This window comes from Pan troglodytes, chromosome 19 (genome assembly GCF_028858775.2).
Source record: "Pan troglodytes isolate AG18354 chromosome 19, NHGRI_mPanTro3-v2.0_pri, whole genome shotgun sequence".
NCBI lineage: Eukaryota > Metazoa > Chordata > Mammalia > Primates > Hominidae > Pan > Pan troglodytes.
In genome coordinates this window covers 14190835-14217269 of record NC_072417.2, presented here as the reverse complement: position 1 = coordinate 14217269, position 26435 = coordinate 14190835, and the positions used below count along the sequence as shown (strand labels likewise).

General features: G+C 57.4%; 1 protein-coding gene across 6 annotated transcripts; it reads left to right on the top strand.

Annotated features, from left to right (window-relative positions):
* Nucleotides 1–290: 290 nt before the first annotated feature.
* On the top strand, nt 291–25601 carry P2RX5 (purinergic receptor P2X 5). Of its 6 annotated transcripts, none has more exons than XM_009431577.4 (13): nt 291–824; nt 4896–5046; nt 5663–5734; nt 6008–6083; nt 6165–6261; nt 6538–6618; nt 7046–7184; nt 7830–7963; nt 8484–8577; nt 8774–8839; nt 12360–12442; nt 17432–17626; nt 19078–20178. In XM_009431577.4, the coding sequence occupies exons 1-13, from the start codon at nt 688–690 to the stop codon at nt 19136–19138; spliced, it is 1386 nt and encodes a 461-aa protein (XP_009429852.2). In that variant the 5' UTR covers nt 291–687; the 3' UTR covers nt 19139–20178. The 6 variants fall into 6 exon arrangements, with proteins under 6 accessions (XP_009429852.2, XP_009429853.2, XP_009429854.2 ...); XM_009431578.4 differs by lacking the exon at nt 19078–20178 and adding an exon at nt 24761–25601 and having other exon boundaries at nt 304–824; XM_009431579.4 differs by lacking the exon at nt 19078–20178 and adding an exon at nt 23375–24025 and having other exon boundaries at nt 315–824.
* Nucleotides 25602–26435: the final 834 nt, after the last annotated feature.

Below are 26435 nucleotides of genomic sequence, written 5' to 3'. Positions count from 1 at the left end.
GGTGGGCGGATCACCTGAGGTCAGGAGTTCAAGACCAGCCTGGCCAACATGGTGAAACCCCGTCTCTACTAAAAATACAAAACTTATCACGCCTGTAGTCCCAGCTACTTGGGAGGCTGAGGCAGGAGAATCGCTTGAACCCGGGAGGCGGAGGTAGCAGTGAGCTGAGATCGCACCACTGCACTCCAGCCTCGGCGACAGAGCGAGGCTCCGTCTCAAAAATAAATAAATAAATAAATTTAAAATAAAATAAAAAGGAGCCCTTCCCCCTTTCACTTCCTCTCCTCCGCGATCGCTGCTTTCAGCTGGGCAACAGCACAGCGCGGTCCTGCGCATCCGGGGGGCTGCACTCCCAGACCGGTGGCTGGGGAGTAGGTTGCAGGGGCGTCACTGTGTCAGGGGAGGAGGAGGAGGAGGAGGAGGAAGAAGAGGTAGCGGCAAGGTCGCGGTCTGAGGTTCCGGTGCTCGCCGCCGCCCAGCTCCCAGCCGAGGCTTTCTCAACCGCGTCAATAAAAGGCCGCCCCGACCCGCCCCCGCGCCCCGCAGCCCTGCTGGACACCCCGGGCTGCAGCTGAGCGGGCGCAGACGGGCCGAGGCGAGCGCCGGGCGCGCAGGGACCGAGGGACCGAGTGCTCCCCATGAGCGCACGTGGGCCGGGCGGTCCGCAAGCCCGGCTGAGAGCGCGCCATGGGGCAGGCGGGCTGCAAGGGGCTCTGCCTGTCGCTGTTCGACTACAAGACCGAGAAGTATGTCATCGCCAAGAACAAGAAGGTGGGCCTGCTGTACCGGCTGCTGCAGGCCTCCATCCTGGCGTACCTGGTCGTGTAAGTTCTCCGCGGACTTTTGGGAAGGCGGGGGAGGGGCAGGGCCGGTGCCAGCCGCCGCGTCCTTCTCCAGGGTCCTGGAATTCGCAGGCGTGCACGCGGTTTTCCCGGTAGCTGGGGGTCTGTGAGCCTGCTTGCGGTGGGGGTCCTCTTTGGGTCCTTGGGTGTAGGAGTAGGGTGTAGAGAGGGGGCTCTCCACTCCCCCACTGGCGCTAGAGGTGATGAGAGGTGGGCAGGGGCCTTCTGGGTTCCTCGATTTATCAGGCTTTCCCTGCAGCTGCTTCTCCCGGAGTCGGGTCCCCACGTGTTAGGGCCATGGGAAGGGGGCAGGGATGCCAGGGGGCTGGGTGGCAGCTGTCGCCCCAGGAGCCTCCCTGGGCCTTGGCCTGGCAGCTGACCCAGGCGCCGGCAGGTTATTTATAATCACAGGGTGTCACTGCCTACTCAGAGCTGGAGAAACTCATCAGCCCGGCATGTTCCTGAGCTCCCTTCCGGTCAACTTGCCCCACCCGCGGCCAGCCTCTCTGGTGTCCAGCTGGGGGTCCTGCCCAGAGGCCTCTATCTCTGCACCCAGCTCGGCCATCCCCTTCCCCCATCCTCATGCCACCTGGCAGGAGCTGGCGCCACAAACCCAAAGGGGCAACTTGTGGAGGCTGCTCTGCCAGGCGCCTTCAGAGCCCTGACCCCGGGGTGGGTGGGGGGTGAGCAGGTGGAGGGGAGAAGCAGCGCTGGACAATGGGGATGCGCCTCATTCCACTCGTTCAGTAAATGCGGTGGAGTTCCTCCTGCTTCCTCCTGGGAGGGCAGCCCTGACGCCTGGCTCTCCCTCGGAGATCCAGCAGTCCGCGTTCTCTGAGCTGCATCCCCAGGCCCCTGGCCGCCTCCCACCTGAGCGGCCTCGTAGGCGCTGTGCTGTTCCTCAGTCAGGCCTGCCTGTCCTCCTCCACTCCCTTAGCATCCACTCAGCCCCTAGATCTGGGCTTTCCAGTAACTCCCTCTCCCTTCCTCCCTGGCCTTCCCACAGTGTAATTATTGGGCTTATTTGGGGGATCATTTGCCTGATGTCGCTGTCAGTCGGGGAATGCCCTGAGGGTGGGGCCCCAGCAGCACTTAACTGCTTAGGGAATAGATGTGAAATGAACGCGTGAATGAATAAATGGAGTTGCTTTTGCTTGAACAATAGAAATTTAATTCTCGCAGTCCTGGATGTGGAAATCTGAGACGAGGGTGGTAGCATGGTTCGGGGTCTCAGGGGGGGCTCTCTCCTTGGCTTGCAGATGGCCACCCTCTCGCTGTGTCCTCACATGGCAGGGAAAGCAGGACATATTTAACTAAGTACAAGTATGAAAATTAGGAAATTGGCGGCCGGGCGCTGTGGCTCATGCCTATAATCCCAGCCCTTTGGGAAGCCGAGGTGGGCGGATCACCTGAGGTCAGGAGTTCGAGACCAGCCTGGCCAACATGGAGAAACCCTGTCTCTACTAAAAATACAAAACAATTAGCCGGGCATGATAGTGGCGCCTGTAATCCCAGCTACTCGGGAGGCTGAGGCAGGAGAATCTGTCTCTATGGATTTGCCTATTCTGGGTATTTTGTATAAATGAAATTGTATAGTATACGGCCTTTTTTTTTTTTCTGGCTTCTTTCACTTGGTGTCATGTTTTCAAGGTTCACCCATGTTGTGGCATCTATCAGCCCTCCATTCCTCTTTGTGGCTGATACTATCCTGCCGTGTGGGGCTGCCACATTGTGCTCATGCATTCATCAGCTGATGGACATTTGGGTGGTTTTCACACTGCTGAGTGTGGTGGCTCATGCCTGTAACCCCAGCACTTTGGGAGAGGAGACCGCGGTGGGTGGATCACTTGAGGTCAGGAGTTCAAGGCTAGCCTGACCAACGTGGTAAAACCCCATCTCTACTAAAAATTCAAAAATTGGCTGGGTGTGGTAGCAAGCGCATGTAATCTCAGCTACTCGCACCAGTGCACTCCAGCAGCCTGGGCAGCAGAGCAAGACTCTGTCTCAAAAAAAAAAAAAAGAAGAAGAATGTTTCTGAGAACATTCATGTACAAGTTTTTTGTGAACATGTTTTCAATTTTTTAATTTTTAATTATTATTATTATTTTTTTTGAGATGGAGTTTCGCTCTTGTTGCCCAGGCTGGAGTGCAATGGCATGATCTCAGCTCACTACAACCTCCGCCTCCTGGGTTCAAGAGATTCTCCTGCCTCAGCCTCTGGATTCACTGGGATTACAGGCATGGGCCACCATGCCTGGCTAATTTTTGTATTTTTTTAGTAGACACGGAGTTTCACCATGTTGGTCAGGCTGGCCTCGAACTCCTGACCTCAGGTGATCCACCCGCCTTGGCCTCCCAAAGTGCTGGGATGACAGGCGGGAGCCACTGTGCCTGGCCATGTTCTCAGTCTCTTGGGAATTTTCTGGCTTATGTGGTAACTCGATCCTTAACCTTTTGAGGAACTGCTAAACTGTTTTCTACCATAACTACCTCATTTTACATCCCTATCAGTGATATACGGCGGTTCTAATTTCTTCACAACCTCATCAACACCTGTTATCTGTAGGGTTTTTAAAAAATGATAGCCATCCTAGTGGAAGTGAAGTGGTGTTTTATTGTGGTTTTGATTTGTATTTCCCTAATGACCAATGGTGTTCGGCATCTTTTCATATGCTTAATTGGGCATTTGTGTATCTCTTTTTTTTTTTTTTTTTTTGAGAAATGTCTATTCAAATCCTTTGCTCATTTTTAAATTGGATTATTTGCCTTTTTATTGTTAAATTATAAGAGTTTTTTATATCTTCTGGATACTAAACCCTTACCAGCTACATTATTTCAAATGTTTTCTCCCATTCTGTGGGTTGTCTTTTCACTTTCCTTGAGAGTGTCTTTTGATGCATGTACATTTTAAATTTTTATGAAGTCCAACTTACCTATTTTTCTTTTGTTGCTTGTGTTTTTAGTGTCAACAAGTATGGGATTTGTACTCTTATTTCATTATTTTGTTGTTGTTTTTGAGGCTGGGTCTCACCCTGTCACCTGGGCATAATCATGGCTCACTGCAGCCTCGACCTCCCAGGCTCAAGGGATCCTCCCACCTCAGCCTCCCGAGTAGCTGGGACGACAGGCTGGTGTCACCATGCCTAGATTACTTTTTTGTTTTTCATAGAGATGGGGTCTCACTGTGTTGCCCAGGCTGGTCTCAAACTCCTGGGCTCAAGCGATCCTCCTGCCTTGGTCTCCCAAAGTGCTAGGAGTACAGGTGTGAGCCACCGTGCCTGGCCTGTACTCTTATTTTGTAGAATGCCTCTCAGTTTGGGTTTGTTTGAGGTCTCCTCGTGATTGGTTTCAGGTTAGGCACCATCACAACCCCAGAGGGAGGCGCTGTCACCCCATGTTATGTATGGGAAATTGGCTTGCCTGGGGTCACCAAACCAGTATGTGGCTGAGCTGGTTTCAGCCCAGGCTTGTCCACTTGGGGCCTCTGAGTGGACAGTGGTCTTTGCCTCTTTTATTTATTTATTTATTTTTTTTGAGACAGAATCTCACTCTGTCTCCCAGGCTGGAGTGCAGTGGCGTGATCTCTGCTTACTGCAAGCTCTGCCTCCCGGGTTCACGCCATTCTCCTGCCTCAGCCTCCTGAGTAGCTGGGACTACAGGCGCCCACCACCACGCCTGGCTAATTTTTTGTATTTTTTTTTTTTTTGAGTAGAGACAGGGTTTCACTGTGTTAGCCAGGATGGTCTCAATCTCCTGACCTTGCGATCTGCCTGCCTCGGATTATAGGCGTGAGCCACCGCGCCCGGCTGGTCTTTGCCTCTTCAGGGCCCCCATCTCTAGGGTTGCTTGTCGCCTCTGCTGCTTGCAGGACTGGGTTTCAGTCAGCAGTGGGAGCTGTGGCCCCTGCCCAGGAGCTGGTGGGACAGGTGGAGCCCTGAGCCTGCTCCACCTCAACTAGGAGTTGCTGTGACTGCTACCCCACCCCGAGGCCTGGGGAAGCTCCCCGAAGGCAGCAGTGTGGCTGATGCCCACGTACCGGCCCCCTTCCCACAGATGGGTGTTCCTGATAAAGAAGGGTTACCAAGACGTCGACACCTCCCTGCAGAGTGCTGTCATCACCAAAGTCAAGGGCGTGGCCTTCACCAACACCTCAGATCTTGGGCAGCGGATCTGGGATGTCGCTGACTATGTCATTCCAGCCCAGGTCTGAGTCCCCACCTAGCACGCGGCCAAGGCTGGCAGGGACTGCCTGGTTCGGGTGGGTCACACGGGAAGCTTCTTGGATACGCAGGGACCCCCATCCATCATCTCTCTTGGCCCAAGACAGCTGCCAGGGCCTGCAGAGAGCAACCCTGTCCAGATCCTACCTCCCATGCCAAACCCCTGCCCTCTTTGACTGTGCCGCGGGTGACTGCTTTTTTCTATCTGAGTCTGTTGAGAACAAATGGGACCCAGAGAACTTTCAGGTCATTGTGAGTCAGGTGGGCTGGCACAGAGAACCCCCCTTCTAAGTCACTGCCTCTGGGAATAGCTCTCCAGCCTGTTCACAGTTGGCCAGGGCCAGGGCAGCCTGAGCCCTGCGCCCACTTCTCCCGGATCCTGGGGCAGTTGGGGTTTGTGAGTCTGGAGGAGATCTATCAATGGACATCTACTTGGGGACTGTGGGGTCCATGAGCAGATGGGCAGAGTATACCAAGTTTGTGGCCCCATTATCCCCAGTGCCCAGGCAGAGGGACCGCCCTCTTTCAGGTAACGCTGGAAAGGTGGGGTGATCCTTAAGGGGCAGGAGGAGATTCCTTAGTGCCTCTCTGGTTCCTTAGGGAGAGAACGTCTTTTTTGTGGTCACCAACCTGATTGTGACCCCCAACCAGCGGCAGAACGTCTGTGCTGAGGTTTGATTTGGCGAGGGGCCCTGGTGTGGGGGTGGGAGAGCCACCGGCAGTGGTTGGGGTCTACTCTCTTCTGAAGCAAGGGTGTCTGTCCTCCAAGGGTCTCGGGAGGCTGTGTGCACCTGGGTGTGGTTCCTGCATTATATGGGGGAGAAGCAGGTTCTCAGAGTGTGTGTGGGCCAGGCCGAAGAAGAACCCCTATTCTATCTCCTGGAGTGGGACCTGGCTCTGAGCTGGGGGAACCCCCCCATCCTGGTGCCCCTTCTCTCCTGGCAGAATGAAGGCATTCCTGATGGCGCGTGCTCCAAGGACAGCGACTGCCACCCTGGGGAGGCGGTTACAGCTGGAAACGGTGAGGGCCTGGAGCGGCCACGGGCTGAAGGAGGACTCGGAGTGGGAGGCTCCTGGCATTGATCCTGTCCCACCCCTGCAGGAGTGAAGACCGGCCGCTGCCTGCGGAGAGAGAACTTGGCCAGGGGCACTTGTGAGATCTTTGCCTGGTGCCCGTTGGAGACAAGCTCCAGGCCGGAGTGAGTGGCTGCAGCCTCAGGACCCTGAGGGGTTTCCCAGCCCCACGCGGTGGGTCCCAGCCTGAGGGTGGAGTCCTGCCCACTCTGGGAGCCTCACGCTGAGGGAGGAGTCAGGCTGTCCCAGCAAGACCCGACGGCCTCCCCAGCATGAGCAAATTAACTGTCCTGGGCAGAGGCTCCAGGGGACCCAAGGAACAGGCCTCACACTGGCCCAGGCCTGGGGGAGGGGCACAGGGGTGGGGCCTCCTGGACAGGCTGTTCTGGGTTGGTTTTCAGGGAGCCATTGCTGAAGGAGGCCGAAGACTTCACCATTTTCATAAAGAACCACATCCGTTTCCCCAAATTCAACTTCTCCAAGTACGTGGGCTTGGCTACTGGGGGCCAGGGGTGGGCCTTGGTCCATGAGGGGCCTTGGCTGGCCCTCCGTGGGTCTCTGCCTGGGTGTGCGTGTGCATGCGTGTGTGTGCGTGTCTGTGTGTGTGCGTGTGTGCGTGCGTTTGTGTGTGTGCGTGTGTTTGCGTGTGTGCATGTGTGTGTGCGTGTGTTCGCGTGTGCGTGCGTGCACGCGTGTGTGCGTGTGTGTGATGTCTGCATGTGAGTGGGTGATGTCTGCATGTGAATAAACGGTGGGTGGTGCTGGGGTGCCCCTTCCCCTGCTGTAAAGTGGGGTGCTGCTGTGGGGAGCTGTCAGCACTCAGGTTGGTGAGGGACCGAGTGACTCCTGGCCAGGCCCGGAAACATCAAGTCTTACTTCATTTCTCGACTGCCCGTGGCCTCCACCCAGGAGCAATGTGATGGATGTCAAGGACAGATCTTTCCTGAAATCATGCCACTTTGGCCCCAAGAACCACTACTGCCCCATCTTCCGACTGGGCTCCGTGATCCGCTGGGCTGGGAGCGACTTCCAGGATATAGCCCTGGAGGTGGGTGGGGTGCACGCAGGGAGCCCTCCCTGAGGGCCTGGGGGCGCTGGGCCTGGCTCTGTGACGAGGAGGGTGTGGACGGGGACTCGTGGGGCGAGGGTGGCCCTGCAAAGTCACCTGCCCCCAGGGACTCAGTGTTTTCAGAACTGGCTGTGGCACACAGGCAGGCCGTGGCAGCAGGCGAGGGTGGCCCTGCAAAGTCACCTGCCCCCAGGGACTCAGTGTTTTCAGAACTGGCTGTGGCACACAGGCAGGCTGTGGCAGCGCTCAGACCACGGGCAGTCAGTGAGAGCCAGACCTGGCACCTGCTGTGCGGTTCTGAGTCCTTGGGGCACCAGCCGAAGGTGAGGCAGAGGGAGCCCCTTTGGCACACGCTGGCTGGAGTGTGAAGTGCCTGTCCAGAGAGGCCCACCCTGGGCGGCTCCCTTCTCCCTGAAGAATGAGGGAGGCAGCCCTGGGGCCGGGGCGGCGCAGTGTTCTCAGCCGCTCCATGGGGGGACTAAGCCTCCCGGAGGGTGGTCTCGAGGGGCTGACCTCGTGCCTGAGCACCTCCTCCTATTGTCCAGTGCCGGTGAAGGGCTGGCCTGGGATGCTGTCCGTCTCCGGAAAGCTGTGTGTGCTGACCCTCATCTCTCTTTCATCAAGGGTGGTGTGATAGGAATTAATATTGAATGGAACTGTGATCTTGATAAAGCTGCCTCTGAGTGCCACCCTCACTATTCTTTTAGCCGTCTGGACAATAAACTTTCAAAGTCTGTCTCCTCCGGGTACAACTTCAGGTAACCGCTGCCTTGTGCCCACTTGTGACCTGACCATGATCAGTGGCACTCACTCCTCTGGGTGCCAGCACTATTGAGGCCCCTTCCTGGGGGTGGGCGTCAGAGCAGGAGGTGCAGGGACAGATGGCCCAGGAGAGGTGTGGACCCCAGCAGAGCAGCCAGCGACCGAAGCTGGAGGTGCCTCTGGGAGAGGAGAGTGCGTGTTCTTGCCTGTTTCTCTCCGTGAAGCCGAGTCTTGCGGCCTCTGCCGCATCCTTTCCATCCGCGCTTTGGCGACCCAAGGGTTGCTCAGAGTAGGGTGGGGAAGCCCTTGCTCCTCAGGGAATGTCTGGCAGGGATTTCAAAGAGCTGGATGCCTCTTTGTTTTTGGCTCAGTGAGAAGGTCTGCAAGCCGCTCCTGGGGCTGCTGAGAGTCAGGGCCCCGGGAGTCTTTCTAAGTCCCCAGAGCAGCCACATCAGTGCTGCCGAAAGAGGGAAGGCCAGGCAGGCTGAGGCCTCCCCTGGGACCTGTCTCCCTCAGATTTGCCAGATATTACCGAGACGCAGCCGGGGTGGAGTTCCGCACCCTGATGAAAGCCTACGGGATCCGCTTTGACGTGATGGTGAACGGCAAGGTGCGTGTGCCTTCTCCTGTTCTCAGTCTGGGTGGGGGGCGGGGGCTGGGAGGGGGACGTTGGGAGGGTCCCTGAGGGCCTAGCTGTGCGTTCTCCTGTTCTGAGGCTGGGCGGGGGGCGGGGGACGTTGGGAGGGTCCCTGGGGGCCCCGCTGTCCAACCTGCCTCGCTCACTGGCCTTGTCTCTTATCTTCCAGGCAGGGAAGTTCAGCATCATTCCCACCATCATCAACGTGGGCTCTGGGGTGGCGCTCATGGGTGCTGTGAGTACCTCCCCTCCCTCCCCGCTTCCCACCCTCTCCCCGGCGGCGGCACTGGCAGGGAGGGGGAGGCTGCTGTTCAGGAGGACCGTGTCCCAGTGCCCCCAGAAAGAACCAGAGCTGGCAAGATCAGAATAGGCGTGGGAAAAGAGGGCTTTCTGGGATTTCACGCTCTGCCAGCTGTCCCCAGGTAGCAGTGACAGCCCAAGTCTCTTTCCAGAGCCAGGGAGGCATGTGCCGGTAACTCTGCAGCTGGTGGGTGGGTTTAGGTCAGTCCCCAGCTGAGGCGTGGCTGGGATATCCCTGGGATCCCAGGTGAGTCCCTGAACTTCTAAAGTCTCCATTTCTACTTCTGCTAAAAGAGGGCAGGATTAGGCCGGGCGCAGTGACTCACACCTGTAATCCCAGTGCTTTGGGAGGGTGAGGTGGGCGGATCACCTGAGGTTGTGAGTTCGAGACCAGCCTGACCAACATGGAGAAACCCTGCCTCTACTAAAAATACAAAAATTAGCCAGGTGTGGTGGCACATGCTTGTAATCCCAGCTGCTCAGGAGGCTGAGGCAGGAGAATCGCTTGAACCCGGGAGGAGGAGGTTGCAGTGAGCCCAGATCGCACAACTGCACCCCAGCCTGGACAACAAGAGCAAAACTCCATCTCCAAAAAAAAAAAAAAAGGGCTAGGCTGCAGACAGTTTCTTAGCCTGGGTGCTGCTGACTTTTTGGGTGGGAGAATTCTGTGTTGTGGTCTTACGCACATCCTTGGACACGCCCTTAAACATTCCACAATGCACAGAGGGCTGTGCTGGGTGTTGCAGGAGGTTTTTGTTTGTTTTCTATTTCATATTTCACACTTTTCTGGTCGATACTATATTTTCCCAGACCCTGAGGATGTTGATTTCAGAGACAGGGTTTTGCTCTGTTGCCCAGGCTGGAGGGCAGTGGCATGATCATGGCTCACTGCAGTCTTGAACTCCTGGGCTCAAGCGATCCTCCCACCTCAGCCTCCCCACTAGCCAGGGCTGCAGGTGCACCACCACCTGTGGCTAATTTTTAAATTTTTTGTAGAAATGGGGTCTCACTATGTTGGCCAGGCTGATCTTGAACCACTGGGCTCAGGCAATCCTCCGGCATTGGCCTCCCCAAGTGCTGGGATTATGGGCGTGAGCCACCGCACCCAGCCCATTGTAGGATGTTTAAGAGCATTCCCAGTTTCTACCCACTAGATGTCAGGGGCACCCTCCCCTGCAGTTGTGATGGAGCAAAATCCCAGCTGGCTGAGAACCACCCGACTGAAAGGCTGAGAGGCAGGGAAGACAGCCCTGTGACTCTTCCTTAGAGGTGGCCCTTCAGTGGGGCCGAGAGCGGCTCACAGGGGAGGAGACACAGGGGCTGAGGGCAGGGAAAGGCATCCTGAGTCTGCACTGCCCCGTGGTCCTTCTGGAGTTTTTGAGAGCCATGGGAGTGGTCAGTGCCCATCCTGGCAGGTCCCTTTCCCAGGTTTCCGGCAGCCTCTTCCCTCATTCCTCTCCCTGTGCACACAAGACAGCCCCACTGGAGGAGCCCATTGGGACCCAGGGGTGACTTTTGTTAAAACCGGGAAAATTGTGTCCTGTACCAGGACCACGTTCCTGGGAGGGGGTCAAGAAAAGTGAGCCCCACATGGATCCCTACCTGCAGACAGTCACTGGGAGGGTCCTGGATGTTTGCGCCTGTTACTTTCTTACAGAAGGCCCACCTTCAGCTATCACTTTTCTTTTTTTTTTTTTTTTGAGACGGAGTCTCACTCTGTCGCCCAGGCTGGAGTGCAATGGCATGATCTTGGCTCACTGCAGCCTCTGCCTCCCAGGCTCAAGCAATTCTTCTGCCTCAGCCTCCTGAGTAGCTGGGATTACAGGCGTGCGCCACCGCGCCCGGTTAATTTTCGTATTTTTGTAGAGACAGGGTTTCACCATGTTGGCCAGGCTGGTCTCCAACTCCTGACCTCAGGTGATCCGCCCACCTTGGCCTCCCAGTGCTGGGATCACAGGCGTGAGCCACTGCGCCCAGCCCATTCATCACTTTCTTGTGATGTGGGTAAAATCAGAGCACCCTCTGGGGACAGACCTGTGAACTGGAAGTAATGGCGCAGGAAGAGGTGGTGGTCAAGGTTAGGTTTGGGGTTGGTCTCTGGGGAGCAGCGAATTGGTAAGCAACATTTTTGGCATCTAGGGGATGGATGTGCAGCACCCAGGGTCAGGGGACCAAGATTCCTTGTTGGCCCCTCCACCAACCCTTCCCACCTCCACTCTCCTCCATCATTCAGGCCCCAACCCTGCCCTGTGCTGTGGGTGGAGTCTCCCTCTGCTGGAGGAGAGGGGCAATTGTATGACCCGCTCTGGTCCGTAGGGCACGTTTTGGGTGTGAGGGGCTGAGCTGGGGTCGTCCACCTCATCATCTTCCTTTTTTGTTTGTTTTTGCTTTTGTTTTTGTCTCTTTTGAGATGGAGTTTTGCTCTTGTTGCCCAGGCTGGAGTGCAGTGGTGTGATCTCGGCTCACTGCAACCTCCACCTCCCGAGTTCAAGCGATTTTCCTGCCTCAGCCTCCTGAGTAGCTGGGATTACAGACACCCGCCACCAAGCCCAGCTAATTTTTGTATTTTTTAGTAGAGACAGGGTTTCACCATGTTGGCCAGGCTGGTCTCGAACTCCTGGCCTCAGGTGATCCACCTGACTCTGCTTCCCAAAGTGCTGGGATTACAGGTGTGAGCCACTGCACCTGGCACCCATCATCTTTCTTTGACTAGCACCATAGCGTCCTTGTTGGTTAGAACCCTTCCAACCTATCTCACACTGACTACCACAGGGATCTTTCTAAATGCCAAAATTCGGGCTGTGGTACCTCCGCCTCACCTAGAGGATGAGGACCAATGCCTCGGAAACATTCTAAGAAGCCTAACAGGCCAGTCCCCATCCCCTTCTCCAGAAGCGCCTCTCCCTCTTCCCGCACAGGCCCTGCGGCATTTCCCAGATGTGACAGGCTTGTTCCTCCCTCCATAATGTCCTTCCGCCTCTTTGTCTTGTATAAACTCCTCTTTAGTCCTTAAGGACTGAATAGGGACCCTCCCCAGGCTGAGTCAAGTCCTATCTGGGTCGTCATCGACACACCTGTCTCCTGCACCAGAGGGAGAGTGCCCAGGAGGTCTCTCTTGTCCAGATCCTCTCTGTACTTCGGTGCAGACCCTGGCACGTGCTGGGTGCCCAGCAAATGTGTTGAAGGAACGATTGGATGGGGTCCGGGTGGTGCGGGGTCGGGGATTGCCTGGCCTGTGGGATCGGGGGAGCTCCAGTCCAGCTTGAGCTCCACCATGGACCAGCTCTGTGGTGTTGGACAAGGGTGCCCCTTGCTGAGCCCGGTTTCCTCATCTGTTAAATGGGGACAGTGATGTCTCCTTTAGGGGCTGTTGCAGGATGGAAGGGGCAAAGTGCCGCAAACGAACAGTGCTCTCAGAGGTCTAGGATTCTGAATCAGGAACCCCTCTTTTGCAGGGTGCTTTCTTCTGCGACCTGGTACTCATCTACCTCATCAAAAAGAGAGAGTTTTACCGTGACAAGAAGTACGAAGAAGTGAGGTCAGTTCTGCTTCCAGGCCGGCGGCCCGAGGGCAGCCCTGTGGAGCACCCGCGTGGCTTTGAGCCTTTGCCCTGATGTGATATTGATGGCTGGGGTGGGAGGCAGGGGCTGGAGGGCCCGGGGAGGAGAAGTGTTCTGAGTACATGCTCTACAGAACCGGATTCGGCCTCGGCAGCAGTGGGAGGAGAGGGCGCTGTGGGCCACAGGGCGGGAGACAGAGTTCACAGGCTCCGCCTGATTCTGGACAAGTCCCAGGCCTCCCTGGGCCTCGGTTTCTCTATCTGGGAGATGAGAGAGTTGGTTTACGAATCGAATGGTGTCTGCAGCACTTCTGTTTTGGGATTCTTGGACTTGGTGGTCCTGGTGCGCCGGGGCTGAGGGAAGCTGGAGTAGTAAAGGAAAGAAAAGCGGATATTTTCTTCCATGCAGAGGCTGTTTCCGGAGTTTCCTGGGCCCTGGGTTCGGTGGGGTGTGCGTGTTCACAGCGGCAGAGCACAGCGTGGGTGGGGAACCCTGATGACTGTGGGAGGGCGGGAAGGGGAAGGGGCTGTGGCTTCGGCCTTTGGGGAAGGCCTTCTGGAGAAGCAGGGATCAGAATGGGAATTGGGACAGACACCTTAGTACTCCCTCAGCGCCCCCACAGCCTGGGACAGTGGGTGCAGGGTCTGCCTGGGTCATTCGCCTTACTGCACTCCAGCTACGGCCTGAACCCCAGCCCTGGGTTATAGCCCTGCGCCCTGACCCTGGCCACAGGCTGAACCCCAACCACAGTCCTGACTGTGCTGCTGAAGGAAGCAGGGTAGAGGAAGCCGGGTGGAGGATGCAGGGTGGAGGACACAGGGTGGAGGACGCAGGGTAGAGGAAGCAGGGTGGAGGACGCAGGGTGGAGGATGCAGGGTGGAGGAAGCCGGGTGGAGGACGCAGGGTGGAGGATGCAGGGTGGAGGACTCAGGGTGGAGGACGCAGGGTGGAGGGAGCCGGGTGGAGGGAGCCGGGTGGAGGACTCAGGGTGGAGGACGCCAGGTGGAGGACTCAGGGTGGAGGACGCTGGGTGGAGGACTCAGGATGGAGGATGCAGGGTGGAGGGAGCCGGGTGGAGGACGCCGGGTGGAGGAAGCCGGGTGGAGGGAGCAGGGTGGAGGAAGCAGGGTGGAGGACGCAGGGTGGAGGATGCAGGGTGGAGGAGGAAGGGTGGAGGACGCAGGGTGGAGGATGCTGGGTGGAGGAAGCAGGGTGGAGGACGCAGGGTGGAGGATGCAGGGTGGAGGATGCAGGGTGGAGGACGCCGGGTGGAGGAAGCAGGGTGGAGGACGCAGGGTGGAGGACGCAGGGTGGAGGACACCGGGTGGAGGACGCCGGGTGGAGGACGCAGGGTGGAGGAAGCCGGGTGGAGGACGCAGGGTGGAGGAAGCCGGGTGGAGGACGCTGGGTGGAGGACGCAGGGTGGAGGACGCAGGGTGGAGGACGCAGGGTGGAGGAAGCAGGGTGGGGGATGCAGGGTGGAGGACGCTGGGTGGAGGACGCAGGGTGGAGGAAGCAGGGTGGGGGATGCAGGGTGGAGGATGCAGGGTGGAGGACGCCGGGTGGAGGACGCTGGGTGGAGGACGCAGGGTGGAGGAAGCAGGGTGGGGGATGCAGGGTGGGGGATGCAGGGTGGAGGACGCCGGGTGGAGGACGCCGGGTGGAGGACGCCGGGTGGAGGACGCAGGGTGGAGGACGTAGGGTGGAGGAAGCCGGGTGGAGGAAGCAGGGTGGAGGACGCAGGGTGGAGGACACCGGGTGGAGGACGCAGGGTGGAGGACGCAGGGTGGAGGACGCAGGGTGGAGGATGCAGGGTGGAGGACGCAGGTTGGAGGACGCTGGGTGGAGGACGCAGGGTGGAGGACGCAGGGTGGAGGATGCAGGGTGGAGGATGCAGGGTGGAGGATGCCAGGTGGAGGATGCAGGGTGGAGGGAGCCGGGTGGAGGATGCAGGGTGGAGGGAGCCGGGTGGAGGAAGCAGGGTGGAGGATGCAGGGTGGAGGACGCAGGGTGGAGGACGCAGGGTGGAGGACACCGGGTGGAGGATGCAGGGTGGAGGATGCCGGGTGGAGGATGCAGGGTGGAGGACGTAGGGTGGAGGACGCAGGGTGGAGGACGTAGGGTGGAGGAAGCCGGGTGGAGGATGCAGGGTGGAGGACGTAGGGTGGAGGACGCAGGGTGGAGGACGTAGGGGGGAGGAAGCCGGGTGGAGGATGCAGGGTGGAGGACGTAGGGGGGAGGAAGCCGGGTGGAGGACGCTGGGTGGAGGATGCAGGGTGGAGGATGCTGGGTGGAGGATGCCGGGTGGAGGATGCAGGGTGGAGGACGTAGGGTGGCGGAAGCCGGGTGGAGGAAGCCGGGTGGAGGACGCAGGGTGGAGGACACCGGGTGGAGGATGCAGGGTGGAGGATGCAGGGTGGAGGATGCAGGGTGGAGGATGCCGGGTGGAGGATGCAGGGTGGAGGATGCAGGGTGGAGGACGCCGGGTGGAGGACGCCGGGTGGAGGATGTCGGGTGGAGGATGCCGGGTGGAGGATGCAGGGTGGAGGAAGCAGGGTGGAGGAAGCCGGGTGGAGGACGCAGGGTGGAGGACGCAGGGTGGAGGACACCGGGTGGAGGACGCCGGGTGGAGGACGCAGGGTGGAGGACGCAGGGTGGAGGAAGCCGGGTGGAGGACGCAGGGTGGAGGACGCAGGGTGGAGGATGCCGGGTGGAGGATGCAGGGTGGAGGGAGCCGGGTGGAGGATGCAGGGTGGAGGAAGCCGGGTGGAGGACGCCGGGTGGAGGACGCAGGGTGGAGGAAGCCGGGTGGAGGACGCAGGGTGGAGGAAGCCGGGTGGAGGACGCAGGGTGGAGGAAGCAGGGGGGAGGATGCAGGGTGGAGGAAGCAGGGGGGAGGATGCAGGGTGGAGGATGCAGGGTGGAGGACGCCGGGTGGAGGATGCAGGGTGGAGGATGCCGGGTGGAGGAAGCAGGGTGGAGGATGCAGGGTGGAGGACGCAGGGTGGAGGAAGCAGGGTGGAGGAAGCAGGGTGGAGGAAGCAGGGTGGAGGACGCAGGGTGGAGGAAGCAGGGTGGAGGACGCAGGGTGGAGGACGCAGGGTGGAGGACGCAGGGTGGAGGACGCCGGGTGGAGGACGCAGGGTGGAGGACGCCGGGTGGAGGACGCAGGGTGGAGGACGTAGGGTGGAGGACGCAGGGTGGAGGACGTAGGGGGGAGGAAGCCGGGTGGAGGATGCAGGGGGGAGGATGCTGGGTGGAGGATGCCGGGTGGAGGATGCAGGGTGGAGGAAGCCGGGTGGAGGACGCCGGGTGGAGGATGCAGGGTGGAGGAAGCCGGGTGGAGGACGCAGGGTGGAGGAAGCCGGGTGGAGGACGCAGGGTGGAGGACGCAGGGTGGAGGACGCTGGGTGGAGGACGCAGGGTGGAGGACGCAGGGTGGAGGAAGCAGGGTGGAGGACGCTGGGTGGAGGATGCAGGGTGGAGGATGCCGGGTGGAGGATGCCGGGTGGAGGAAGCAGGGTGGAGGATGCAGGGTGGAGGACGCAGGGTGGAGGACGCAGGGTGGAGGACACCGGGTGGAGGATGCAGGGTGGAGGATGCCGGGTGGAGGATGCAGGGTGGAGGATGTAGGGTGGAGGACGCAGGGTGGAGGACGTAGGGTGGAGGAAGCCGGGTGGAGGATGCAGGGTGGAGGACGTAGGGTGGAGGACGCAGGGTGGAGGACGTAGGGGGGAGGAAGCCGGGTGGAGGATGCAGGGTGGAGGACGTAGGGGGGAGGAAGCCGGGTGGAGGACGCCGGGTGGAGGATGCCGGGTGGAGGATGCTGGGTGGAGGATGCCGGGTGGAGGATGCAGGGTGGAGGACGTAGGGTGGCGGAAGCCGGGTGGAGGAAGCAGGGTGGAGGACGCAGGGTGGAGGACACCGGGTGGAGGACGCAGGGTGGAGGACGCAGGGTGGAGGACGCCGGGTGGAGGACGCAGGGTGGAGGACGCAGGGTGGAGGGAGCCGGGTGGAGGACGCCGGGTGGAGGACGCCGGGTGGAGGACGCAGGGTGGAGGACGCAGGGTGGAGGGAGCCGGGTGGAGGACGCAGGGTGGAGGACGCAGGGTGGAGGATGCAGGGTGGAGGACGCAGGGTGGAGGGAGCCGGGTGGAGGACGCAGGGTGGAGGACGCAGTGTGGAGGACGCAGGGTGGAGGAAGCCGGGTGGAGGACGCAGGGTGGAGGGAGCCGGGTGGAGGACGCAGGGTGGAGGACGCAGGGTGGAGGACGCAGGGTGGAGGGAGCCGGGTGGAGGACGCAGGGTGGAGGACGCAGTGTGGAGGACGCAGGGTGGAGGACGCAGGGTGGAGGAAGCCGGGTGGAGGACGCAGGGTGGAGGACGCAGTGTGGAGGACGCAGGGTGGAGGAAGCCGGGTGGAGGACGCAGGGTGGAGGACGCAGGGTGGAGGACGCAGGGTGGAGGACGCAGGGTGGAGGGAGCCGGGTGGAGGACGCAGGGTGGAGGACGCAGGGTGGAGGACGCAGGGTGGAGGGAGCCGGGTGGAGGACGCAGGGTGGAGGACGCAGTGTGGAGGACGCCGGGTGGAGGAAGCCGGGTGGAGGACGCAGGGTGGAGGACGCAGGGTGGAGGACGCAGGGTGGAGGAAGCCGGGTGGAGGATGCAGGGTGGAGGACGCAGGGTGGAGGACGCAGGGTGGAGGACTCGGTGGAGGATGCTGGGTGGAGGGCACTGGGTGGAGGATGCAGGGTGGAGGACTCAGGGTGGAGGGAGCCGGGTGGAGGACTCGGTGGAGGATGCTGGGTGGAGGAAGCAGGGTGGAGGACGCAGGGTGAAGGACCCAGGATGGAGGAAGCAGGGTGGCGGCCTGCAGGGCGAGGGATTCTTCAAGGCCCACTCCGCCCGTCTAGGAGGGGAGGCACCCTGCACGGCTGTCCCAGGTGAACAGCTTGTATCTTGTCCAGGGGCCTAGAAGACAGTTCCCAGGAGGCCGAGGACGAGGCATCGGGGCTGGGGCTATCTGAGCAGCTCACATCTGGGCCGGGGCTGCTGGGGATGCCGGAGCAGCAGGAGCTGCAGGAGCCGCCCGAGGCGAAGCGTGGAAGCAGCAGTCAGAAGGGGAACGGATCTGTGTGCCCACAGCTCCTGGAGCCCCACAGGTGAGGCCACTGCTAGGCAGAGAGCCCGACAGCTGGGTCCTGCAGAGAGGGGTCCCCAGTTGGGGCTTCTCATGCCTGGCAGCTCCAGCGGACCCCTCTGCTCTGGTGTAAGCTGGCCACAAGGCAGGACATCTAGGAACTGGGGGAGCCTCGGTGGGAAGGGGCTGGTGCTTTACCCCGCAAGGTCCCCCTTAGCTCCCGAGGCCCTGGATGGCCATGGGTGCCTGCTGTGCCGTGCCGGCGCTCAGATGATAACAGCGCGCTGCTCCACAGCACTGGCTCTCTGCCCGGAACCCCTCTGTACTCTCCGTATTTGTTAACTCATGTAAGCAACTGAATCAGATAGACACCGATCTTCCCCATTTTACAAATGAGGAAGCTGAGGCACAGAAAGGCTCAGTAATTTGCTCAAGTCACACAGCCGGTGAATGGCAGCGCTGAGATTTGAATCCTGGCAGTGTCTGTAGGATGAGGTTCTCCTGAGTTACTCTGCCTTTGCCGAACGTCTCTGTGCTCAGATGACCCCCCCTCAGCCCCTCTTCTGTGTGCGATTCTGGGGCTGCCCCGGCCTCAGGAGGTTGCTGGCCGTGCTGCCGGGGGGTCCTTGGGCCACGATTCCTGGGGGCGCTGGCTTCTCTGCAGACGAGGCTCAGCCTGCGTGGGGAGGGCGCCTGGCTGGGTGGGGGGCCTGTCTCGGGCCTGCTCTGCGTCTGCCTTGCAGGGTACCTGTGCGGTGAGCAGGTGCCTGGCCCTTTCTGTGCCTTGTTTTCCCTTTTTTCCCCTCCCAGTGGGGGCTGGACACCTCCTGCTGTCAGACTGGGGTTCTGTGACTCTCTTGCAAACCACACCCCAGGTACTCACTGACCTTGGTGGCCTTTCTCCTGGCCCAGCTTTCATTCCTTGCTGACTCAGGAATTGGCAGCGTTCAGCTGGGAGCTGGGCCTGGGCAGGGAAGGAGCAAGAAATAGACTGGGCTGGAGAAGAGTGAGGAGAGAGAGAGGCAGGGGCTGCAGCAGTGGGGCAAGGAGGCTGGAGGCTAGGGGTCCATATGGGGTAGACCCAGAACCTGGCAGCCCTCCTGTGCTCCCTGAGCTACTCTTACTTCCTGGGTGCTCACTTGAGCTCCCATTCTGAGCAAGCGGGAAGCCCGACCGCCTGGCTTGTCTTGGCTGAGCCTCGCTGAGGCTTGTGGGAGGCTGTGGACTCACAGGCCCACGCTCCAGCTGCCACCGCAATTGCTGCTGCTCCTTGCCGGGGCAACTCCAGAGGCTTCTGCCTGAGCATCTATGCGTGCTGGGCTTCCGCAGGAACCCTGGCAGGCTGTGCTCTCTCTGAATGCTCTGCCTGCCTGCAGTGCTGCCAAGAGCGTTGCTGCCTCTGGTGAGGCTGGCCCACCCACCGGCCTCCAACAGTCCTCTCTGCCCTGTGCGCCCCCTCCCGCCCACACACAGGTCTGGCCATTTGCAGAATGCACAGGTGAATTTGGAGCAGCTGCAGACAGTGGAGATGTAGCCAGGGCTGCTGGCTACCAGCAGTGTCGCTGAAGACTTTGGGGCCAGAACCACCCGCAGCTCTGAACTGGGTAGAGGAGTCTGTGCCTGCATGAGACAGGGGCTTCCAGGCACGGCCATCTCTCCTGAACTTTGGGATATTGCTGCAAGCTTTTTGCTGAGTGAGGAGGGGAGCCTCCCAATGGTCAGAGGGGCTCGGACCTAGAAGAGGAGTCCCTGGAGCAGGTGTCCAGGGAAAGGGACAGGCCAGTGCCCTGAGCGGAAGTGGAGTGTTTGGATTTTCCCTCAACCTGGCTGCACCTTCACTCATTCATATGAGCTGTAAACACGTATTGACGCATGCTGTGTGCTGGGCCCACCAAGAGGTGCTTAAACAAGATGCTGACCTACCCTCAGGGAGAGGGGCCCGTGTGTAATTCCTCCAAAGCCAACAGAGACATCACAGCCAGGCCCAGCCACTCCAGCTGGCCTTCCTCTAGCCTCTAGCAGGGTTTCCGAAATCCCTGCCGAGAATGATGGTTGCTCAGAGAAAGCTCTTGGACAACACCCAAGGGGACATTTGGGCTTGCCCCAAGGATAAAATTTAAAGGTGGCCATGGAGGCAACCAGGAAAGGACTGGAGCAGTCAGGAGGCAGCTGGCTCTTAGGGGGGAAGCCAGTTCCTGGGGAGTCTAGTTAAGATGGGGAAGGGGAGGCAAGAGGCCTCTGCTCCATCTGACTCCGCCAGCCTCGGGACACCCGGGGAATATGGACCTGCCCAGATGGGAGATACAGTCGCCTTGACCCTGCCGAGCTCCTGCCCTCCCCACCACTCCTCAGAGGCTGGGCCTGAAGTGCTAATGAGATCAAGGATGGCGCCACTCAGCAGGTGTAAACGGGCTGAGTTAGGCAGGCCCTCATTCCCCTCCCTCCGTCCCCACCTGTCTTATGCCACGGCCACACCCACCTACCGCACCCTCAGCTGCTCTCTGCCTCCATCGCTGTAGGGCCTTGCTTTTTATTTATTTATTTTTTTGAAATAGAGTCTCGCTCTGTCACCCAGGCTGGAGTGCAGTGGCGTGATCTTGGCTTACTGGAACCTCCGCCTCCCAGGTTCAGTCGATTCTCCTGTCTCAGCCTCCTAAGTAGCTGGGATTACAGGTGCCCACCACCATGCCCGGCTAATTTTTGTAGTTTTAGCAGAGATGGGGTTTCACCATGTTGGCCAGGCTGGTCTCCAACTCCTGACTTCAGGTGATCCGCCAGCCTTGGCCTCCCAAAGTGCTGGGATTACATGCGTGAGCCACCAAACCCGGTCAAGCCTTGCTATTTAAAGTGGGGTCCAGGGACCGGAGCCTGCTAGAAATGCAGGTCCCAGCTCCCCCGCCCCCCACCCAAATCAGAACCTGCGTTTCAACAAGATTCCAAGGTGATCTGTGTGCACAGTGACATTTAAGAAGCCCTGGTTCTCAGGGGAAAAAGGCCAGCTTTGGTGGATGGAGCCAATTTCTAGGTCAGACTTACACGCATGCTACCTAGAGACCAAGAGGCTTCCTCCCCCACCCTGAAAGCAGCAGTATGCTCAGCTGATTTAAGTTACAATATTTTAACTGGGTAATACTTAACATGATTCGAAGTTTAAAAGGTGCAAAAGGATAGTCAGTGAAAAGCAACCTCCGTCCTCCCTGATCCCCAGAGGCAGCCAGTGTTACTAATGCAGGAGGCTCCCTGATTTTGCCGAGAACTCGTGTGGTTTCTTACACATTCACTCAGGTAATGAACTTCTCCTGACACTGGCGCTTAAGACCCAGTCTCCCCTGTCAAAAATGGACATGAAGTACGTTTCGATGTTGGGCTTGGGAGCTGACTAGCTCTCTTCTCCTACCCCGTTGTATGTGAGTTGTCTCCCCGTAAACCCAAGGTGAGAAACCTGGAGCTCAGCCCTCGCCATTGCCCGAGCCACCTGGCAGAAAAGTCCTCCAGCGCTGCCCTCACTCAACCAGTCCCAGTGCTGTCTGGGCGGCTCCCTGGAAGCATCCTCTTTGGAGGGGTTCTCTCTGCACACAGAAAGGCGGGGGTGGTGAGAGCATCCCTCCACTGAGGCTTTGGAGAGAAGGGGCCTGGCAGGTGTCAGCGAGACTGTTCCTGGGGCCCAGGGACATGGTCTCCAGAACAGGAACCCTCCTAGAGCAAAGCAACTTCCTCGCTTTGGGTTTTCTGGGAAGGGAAGCTGCAACAAGCCTATACTGCTCTCTGATTAGAAAGTAAAGATCCAGGCTGGGCCCAGTGGCTCACACCTGTAATCCCAGCACTTTGGGAGGCTGAGGCGGGTGGATCACGAGGTCAGGAGTTCGAGACCAGCCTGGCCAACATGGCAAAACCCCATATCTACTAAAAATACAAAAATTAGCCGGGCATGGTGTCCACACGCCTGTAGTCCCAGCTACTCGGGAGGCTGAGGCAGGAGAATCGCTTGAACCTGGGAGGCAGAGGTTGCAGTGAGCTGAGATTGCACCACTGCACTCTGGCCTGGGTGACAGAGTGAGACTCTGTCTCAAAAAAAAAAAAGAAAGTGAAGATCCAGGTGATCCACTTAGGTGTGTCACTTCTTCACTGACGCAAAGCCTTGCATTTTTATAACTTGGTGACTTTGAGGTTTGGGAGGAAGCAAAAAAGGCAGGGGTCATGGCTGCTGATTTTAACCAGACTTCGAAATGGCTGGCAGAAGCCACAGAACCTGAGGATAGTCATACTATTTGTTTCATATTGCAATGAAAATGTCTTCCTAGCCGGGCACGGTGGCTCACGCCTGTAATCCTAGCACTTTGGGAGGCCGAGGCAGGCGGATTGCCTGAGTTCAGGAGTTTGAGAACAGCCTGGGCAACACGGTGAAACCCTGTCTCTACTAAAATACAAAAAATTAGCTGGGCGTGGCAGCGTGCACTTGTAGTCCCAGCTACTTGGGAGGCTGAGGCAGGAGAATTGCTTGAACCCGGGAAATGGAGGTTGCAGTGATCCAAGATCGTGCCACTGCACTCCAGCCTGGGCGACGGAGCGAGACTCCGTCTCCAAAAAAAGGAAAATGTCTTCCTACAGTTAGTCATTCCTTCAGCCAGGAAATATTTATGGAGTCCCTGTGACATGTCAGGTGTTGGACCAGATGCTGCTGAGACAGAGATGAGCAACACAGACACGATCCCTGCCCCCGAGGGTTTCCAGTCTAATGGGGCATTGAACCCTTATCAAATGATCGCACCCGTCATCACAGACGGAATGGGGTGTCGGAGAGGTCAGCGAGGAGTAGCCAGAGAAGGTTTCCCCAAGGAAGTGACCTATGAGTTGAAATCTGAAAGGTTATAGCAGCCTAACTAGGTGAGGGGGAAGCATTCCAGGTAAGAGAAGCACAGGTGTGAAGAGACGCTTTGATATGGGAAGGAACAACGGAGAACCTGGGTGAAGGCGGCAGACAGGAGCCAGGTTTGGTGAGGCTTTTGTTTAATGAAGTTGACTGTCTTTAGCTGTAAGGTTGCCCCTTTAGACTTTGCTTCCTTAGAGGATTTAACCTCATTGTTTCTTCAAGGCCGGCCAAGCCTACCAGTGATCTCTTGACTGCCCATCAGGGGCCCCATGCTCAGAAGAGCCAGGGATCCCCTGACAGCTTCCAGACAGTGTCACACTCTTCCAGTTTCCTTGCTTTTTGCACAGCCCCCAGCTCCCACCATTTTTCTGCATAATCTTGGTGCAAGAGTGGGAGCTCATTACTCTGATGGAAACTGGCTTTTTTTTTTTTTGTATTTTTTTTTTTTTTAATTTTTTGAGACGGAGTCTCGCTTTATCGCCCAGGCTGGATGGGAGTGAGTGCAGTGGCGCGATCTCGGCTCACTGCAAGCTCCGCCTCCCGGGTTCACGCCATTCTCCTGCCTCAGCCTCCCGAGTAGCTGGGACTACAGGCGCTCGCCACGCCCGGCTAATTTTTTGTATTTTTAGTAGAGACGGGGTTTCACTGTGTTAATCAGGATGGTCTCGATCTCCTGACCTCGTGATCCGCCCACCTCGGTCTCCCAAAGTGCTGCGATTACAGGCATGGGCATGAGCCACCACGCCTGGCCGGAAACTGGCTTTTAAATGGGGAGAAGTGAAGCATGAACTGTAGCTCCTTTCAGACTTGGGAAGGCCCTTCTCCCTGGGCACTGGTTGCCTCACTGGGAAGATGAGAGTGCCAGCCTCTCAAGAGCTCCTTTCTGTTTTGATATTCCAGGAGCACGTGAATTGCCTCTACTTACGTTCAGGCCCTGTCCTAAACCCAGCCGTCCAGCACCCAGTGATCCCATGCCTTTGGGAATCCCAGGATGCTGCCCAACGGGAAATTTATACATTGGGTGCTATCAATGCCACATCACAGGGACCAGCCATGACAGAGCAAAGTGACCTCCACGTCTGATGCTGGGGTCATCAGGACGGACCCATCATGGCTGTCTTTTTGCCCCACCCCCTGCCGTCAGTTCTTCCTTTCTCTGTGGCTGGCTTCCCACACTAGGGAACGGGTTGTAAATGGGGAACATGACTTCCTTCCGGAGTCCTTGAGCACCTCAGCTAAGGACCGCAGTGCCCTGTAGAGTTCCTAGATTACCTCACTGGGAATAGCATTGTGTGTCTCCAGAAAAGGGCTCCATTTGGTTCCACCCCACTCCCCTCTGCAAGTGCCGCAGCTTCCCTCAGAGCATACTCTCCAGTGGATCCAAGTACTCTCTCTCCTAAAGACACCACCTTCCTGCCAGCTGTTTGCCCTTAGGCCAGTACACAGAATTAAAGTGGGGGAGATGGCAGACACTTTCTGGGACCTGCCCAAGATATGTATTCTCTGACACTCTTATTTGGTCATAAAACAATAAATGGTGTCAATTTCAAACGTGTCCTGATTTTTTTCTCTTCATGTTTACCCATCTTTTTTTTTTTGAGATGGAGTCTCACTCTGTAGCCCAGGCTGGAGTGCAGTGGCACGACCTCGGCTCACTGCAGCTTCTGCCTCCCAGGCTCAAGTGATTCTTCTGCCTCAGCCTCCTGAGTAGCGGGGATTACAGGCGTGCACCACCATGCACGGCTAATTTTTTTTGTATTTTTAGTAGAGACGGGGTTTCACCATGTTGGTCAGGCTGGTCTTGAACTCCTGACCTTGTGATCCGCCCACCTCAGCCTCCCAAAGTACTGGGATTACAGGCAACAGCCACCGCACCTGGCCCATTTTTACCCATATTTTAAAGGAAAATGTAAGAAGGCAAGATCAAAAGAGGCAGACACAAGAAACAATTAGTAAGCAATATATTCCTCATCTTGCAAAGAAATTCAAATTATGGAAATGCTTTAAATGAGCAACTATTAAAATTTTAGACTAGGAAGGAACTGATAAAACTGGTACTTTTCATTCAATTAGTGTAATCTAACACAACTCTGGAAGTAACTTGGAACCAAATTTTTATCCTCTGCTGTAGGAACTTATTAATTTTCTCAAAACAATATAAACGCAGACATTCATTGCAGTATTTTTTATAGTAGTGAACATTTCAAACTTACTGCCCAACAATAGGGAAATGGTTAAGTACATCAGCTCGCTTATCCCTCTTCCTTTTTTCTCCTCTCCCACCAGGCTGAGGACTCCCCCTGCTTCTCCCTTACACCAGGAATGAACCTTTCCTTCCCACTCAGAGGAGGTTCTGAGAGGACTGAGGTGGGCAAACCACTGAGGATCTTCAGTGGGGGCAGAGAAAGGGCTCACTGAGATGGGGGGCAACGCTATGGCCTCAGCTTCTCCTTGGCGTCGTGTGCATGTGTTCCTGAAGCCGAAATGGAATTTAACAGGTCTGGGTCCCAGATCCATTTCCATGACTGGCCATGGGCTATCTATGATCTGTCAAAAGGGGACTTGGATTCAAGCTCTCAGATCCCCTTCCAATCTAAAACAGATTCTTTTTTTAAAAAAAAATCCAAATGTGATTACGTCACTTCAGACTAAAAACTTCCAAAGGCTTCCCCCATTTGCTCTGAGGATCAAGGCCAGGGCAAATGGGAGCTCACTGCAGCCTCAACCTCCTGGGCTCAAGTGATCTTGATCTTCCCATTCCAGCCTCCTGAGTAGCTGGACTACAGGCGCATGTCCCCACACCCATTACTGCCCTCCATGATCTGGTCTGGGTCTACCCTGTGGCCTCTTCTCTCACTCTCTAAATACAGTCACATTCCTTCCTGCCCAATGGCCTGGAAACATGCGCTTTCCTGAAGGTAACTCCTTCCCCACACTTGACTATGTTATTCAACTTTTGGGTTTCAGATGTAATGTTATTTCCTCAGAGAAGACTTCCTTGACCTCCATATACCCCAACTTGGGCTAGGTCTGCTATGTCCTCTTCATAGTACTCACCATGATTTAAGTATTTCTGAAGTTAGGTGATGCTGGTTTCCCCAGTTAACCATAAATCCAATGAGCACCATCATGTTCATTACTGTAATTTCTTTTCTTTTTTAGACAGGGTCTCGCTGCTGCCCAGGTTGGAGTGTAGTGGCAAAATCGTGGCTCACTGTGGCCTCAACCTCCCGGGCCCAGGTGATCCTGATCCTCCCACCTCAGCCTCCTGAGTAGCTGGGACTACAGGCACATGCCACCACATCTGGCTAATTAAATGTTTTTTTGTAGAGATGGGCATCTCACTATGTTGCCCAGGCTGGTCTTGATCTCCTGGGCTCAAGCCTTGGCCTCCCAAAGTGCTGGGATCACAGCAGGAGCCACACAGGCAATTACCGTCATTCTAATGCAATATTTATTCCTCAATTAAACAAATGCATTTTATTCTTTTTTTTTTTTGAGAGGGAGTTTCGCTCTTGTTGCCCAGGCCGGAGTGCAATGGCATGATCTCGGCTCACTGCAACCTCTGCCTCCCAGGTTCAAGAGATTCTCCTGCCTCAGCCTTCCTAATAGCTGGGATTACAGGCCTGTGCCACCACACCCGGCTAATTTTGTATTTTTAGTAGAGATGGGGTTTCTCCATGTTGGTCAGGCTGGTCTCGAACTCCTGACCTCAGGTGATCCGCCCACCTCGGCCTCCCAAAGCGCTGGGATTACAGGCATGAGCCACCGTGCTCGGCCACAAACGCGTTTTATTCTAAAATAACCCTCCTGACAAGAAAGGATCATGGATTAACACAAGGAGGTGTTTACACCCTAAACCTGCCCAAAGTTCAACTTCAATGTCCAAACAATTTTTTTTTTTTTTTTTTTTGAGATGGAATCTTGCTGTCACCCAGGCTGGAGTGCAGTGGTATGATCT

What these genes read in the sequence shown, in the direction of transcription:
- P2RX5 (XM_009431577.4), top strand. Translation starts at nt 688, where the DNA reads ATGGGGCAGGCGGGCTGCAAGGGGCTCTGCCTGTCGCTGTTCGACTAC. An exon ending in GGCGGTTACAGCTGGAAACG is followed by an intron (nt 6,084 to 6,164) that starts GTGAGGGCCTGG and finishes CCACCCCTGCAG; the next exon opens with GAGTGAAGACCGGCCGCTGC. An exon ending in TCCAGGATATAGCCCTGGAG is followed by an intron (nt 7,185 to 7,829) that starts GTGGGTGGGGTG and finishes TCTTTCATCAAG; the next exon opens with GGTGGTGTGATAGGAATTAA.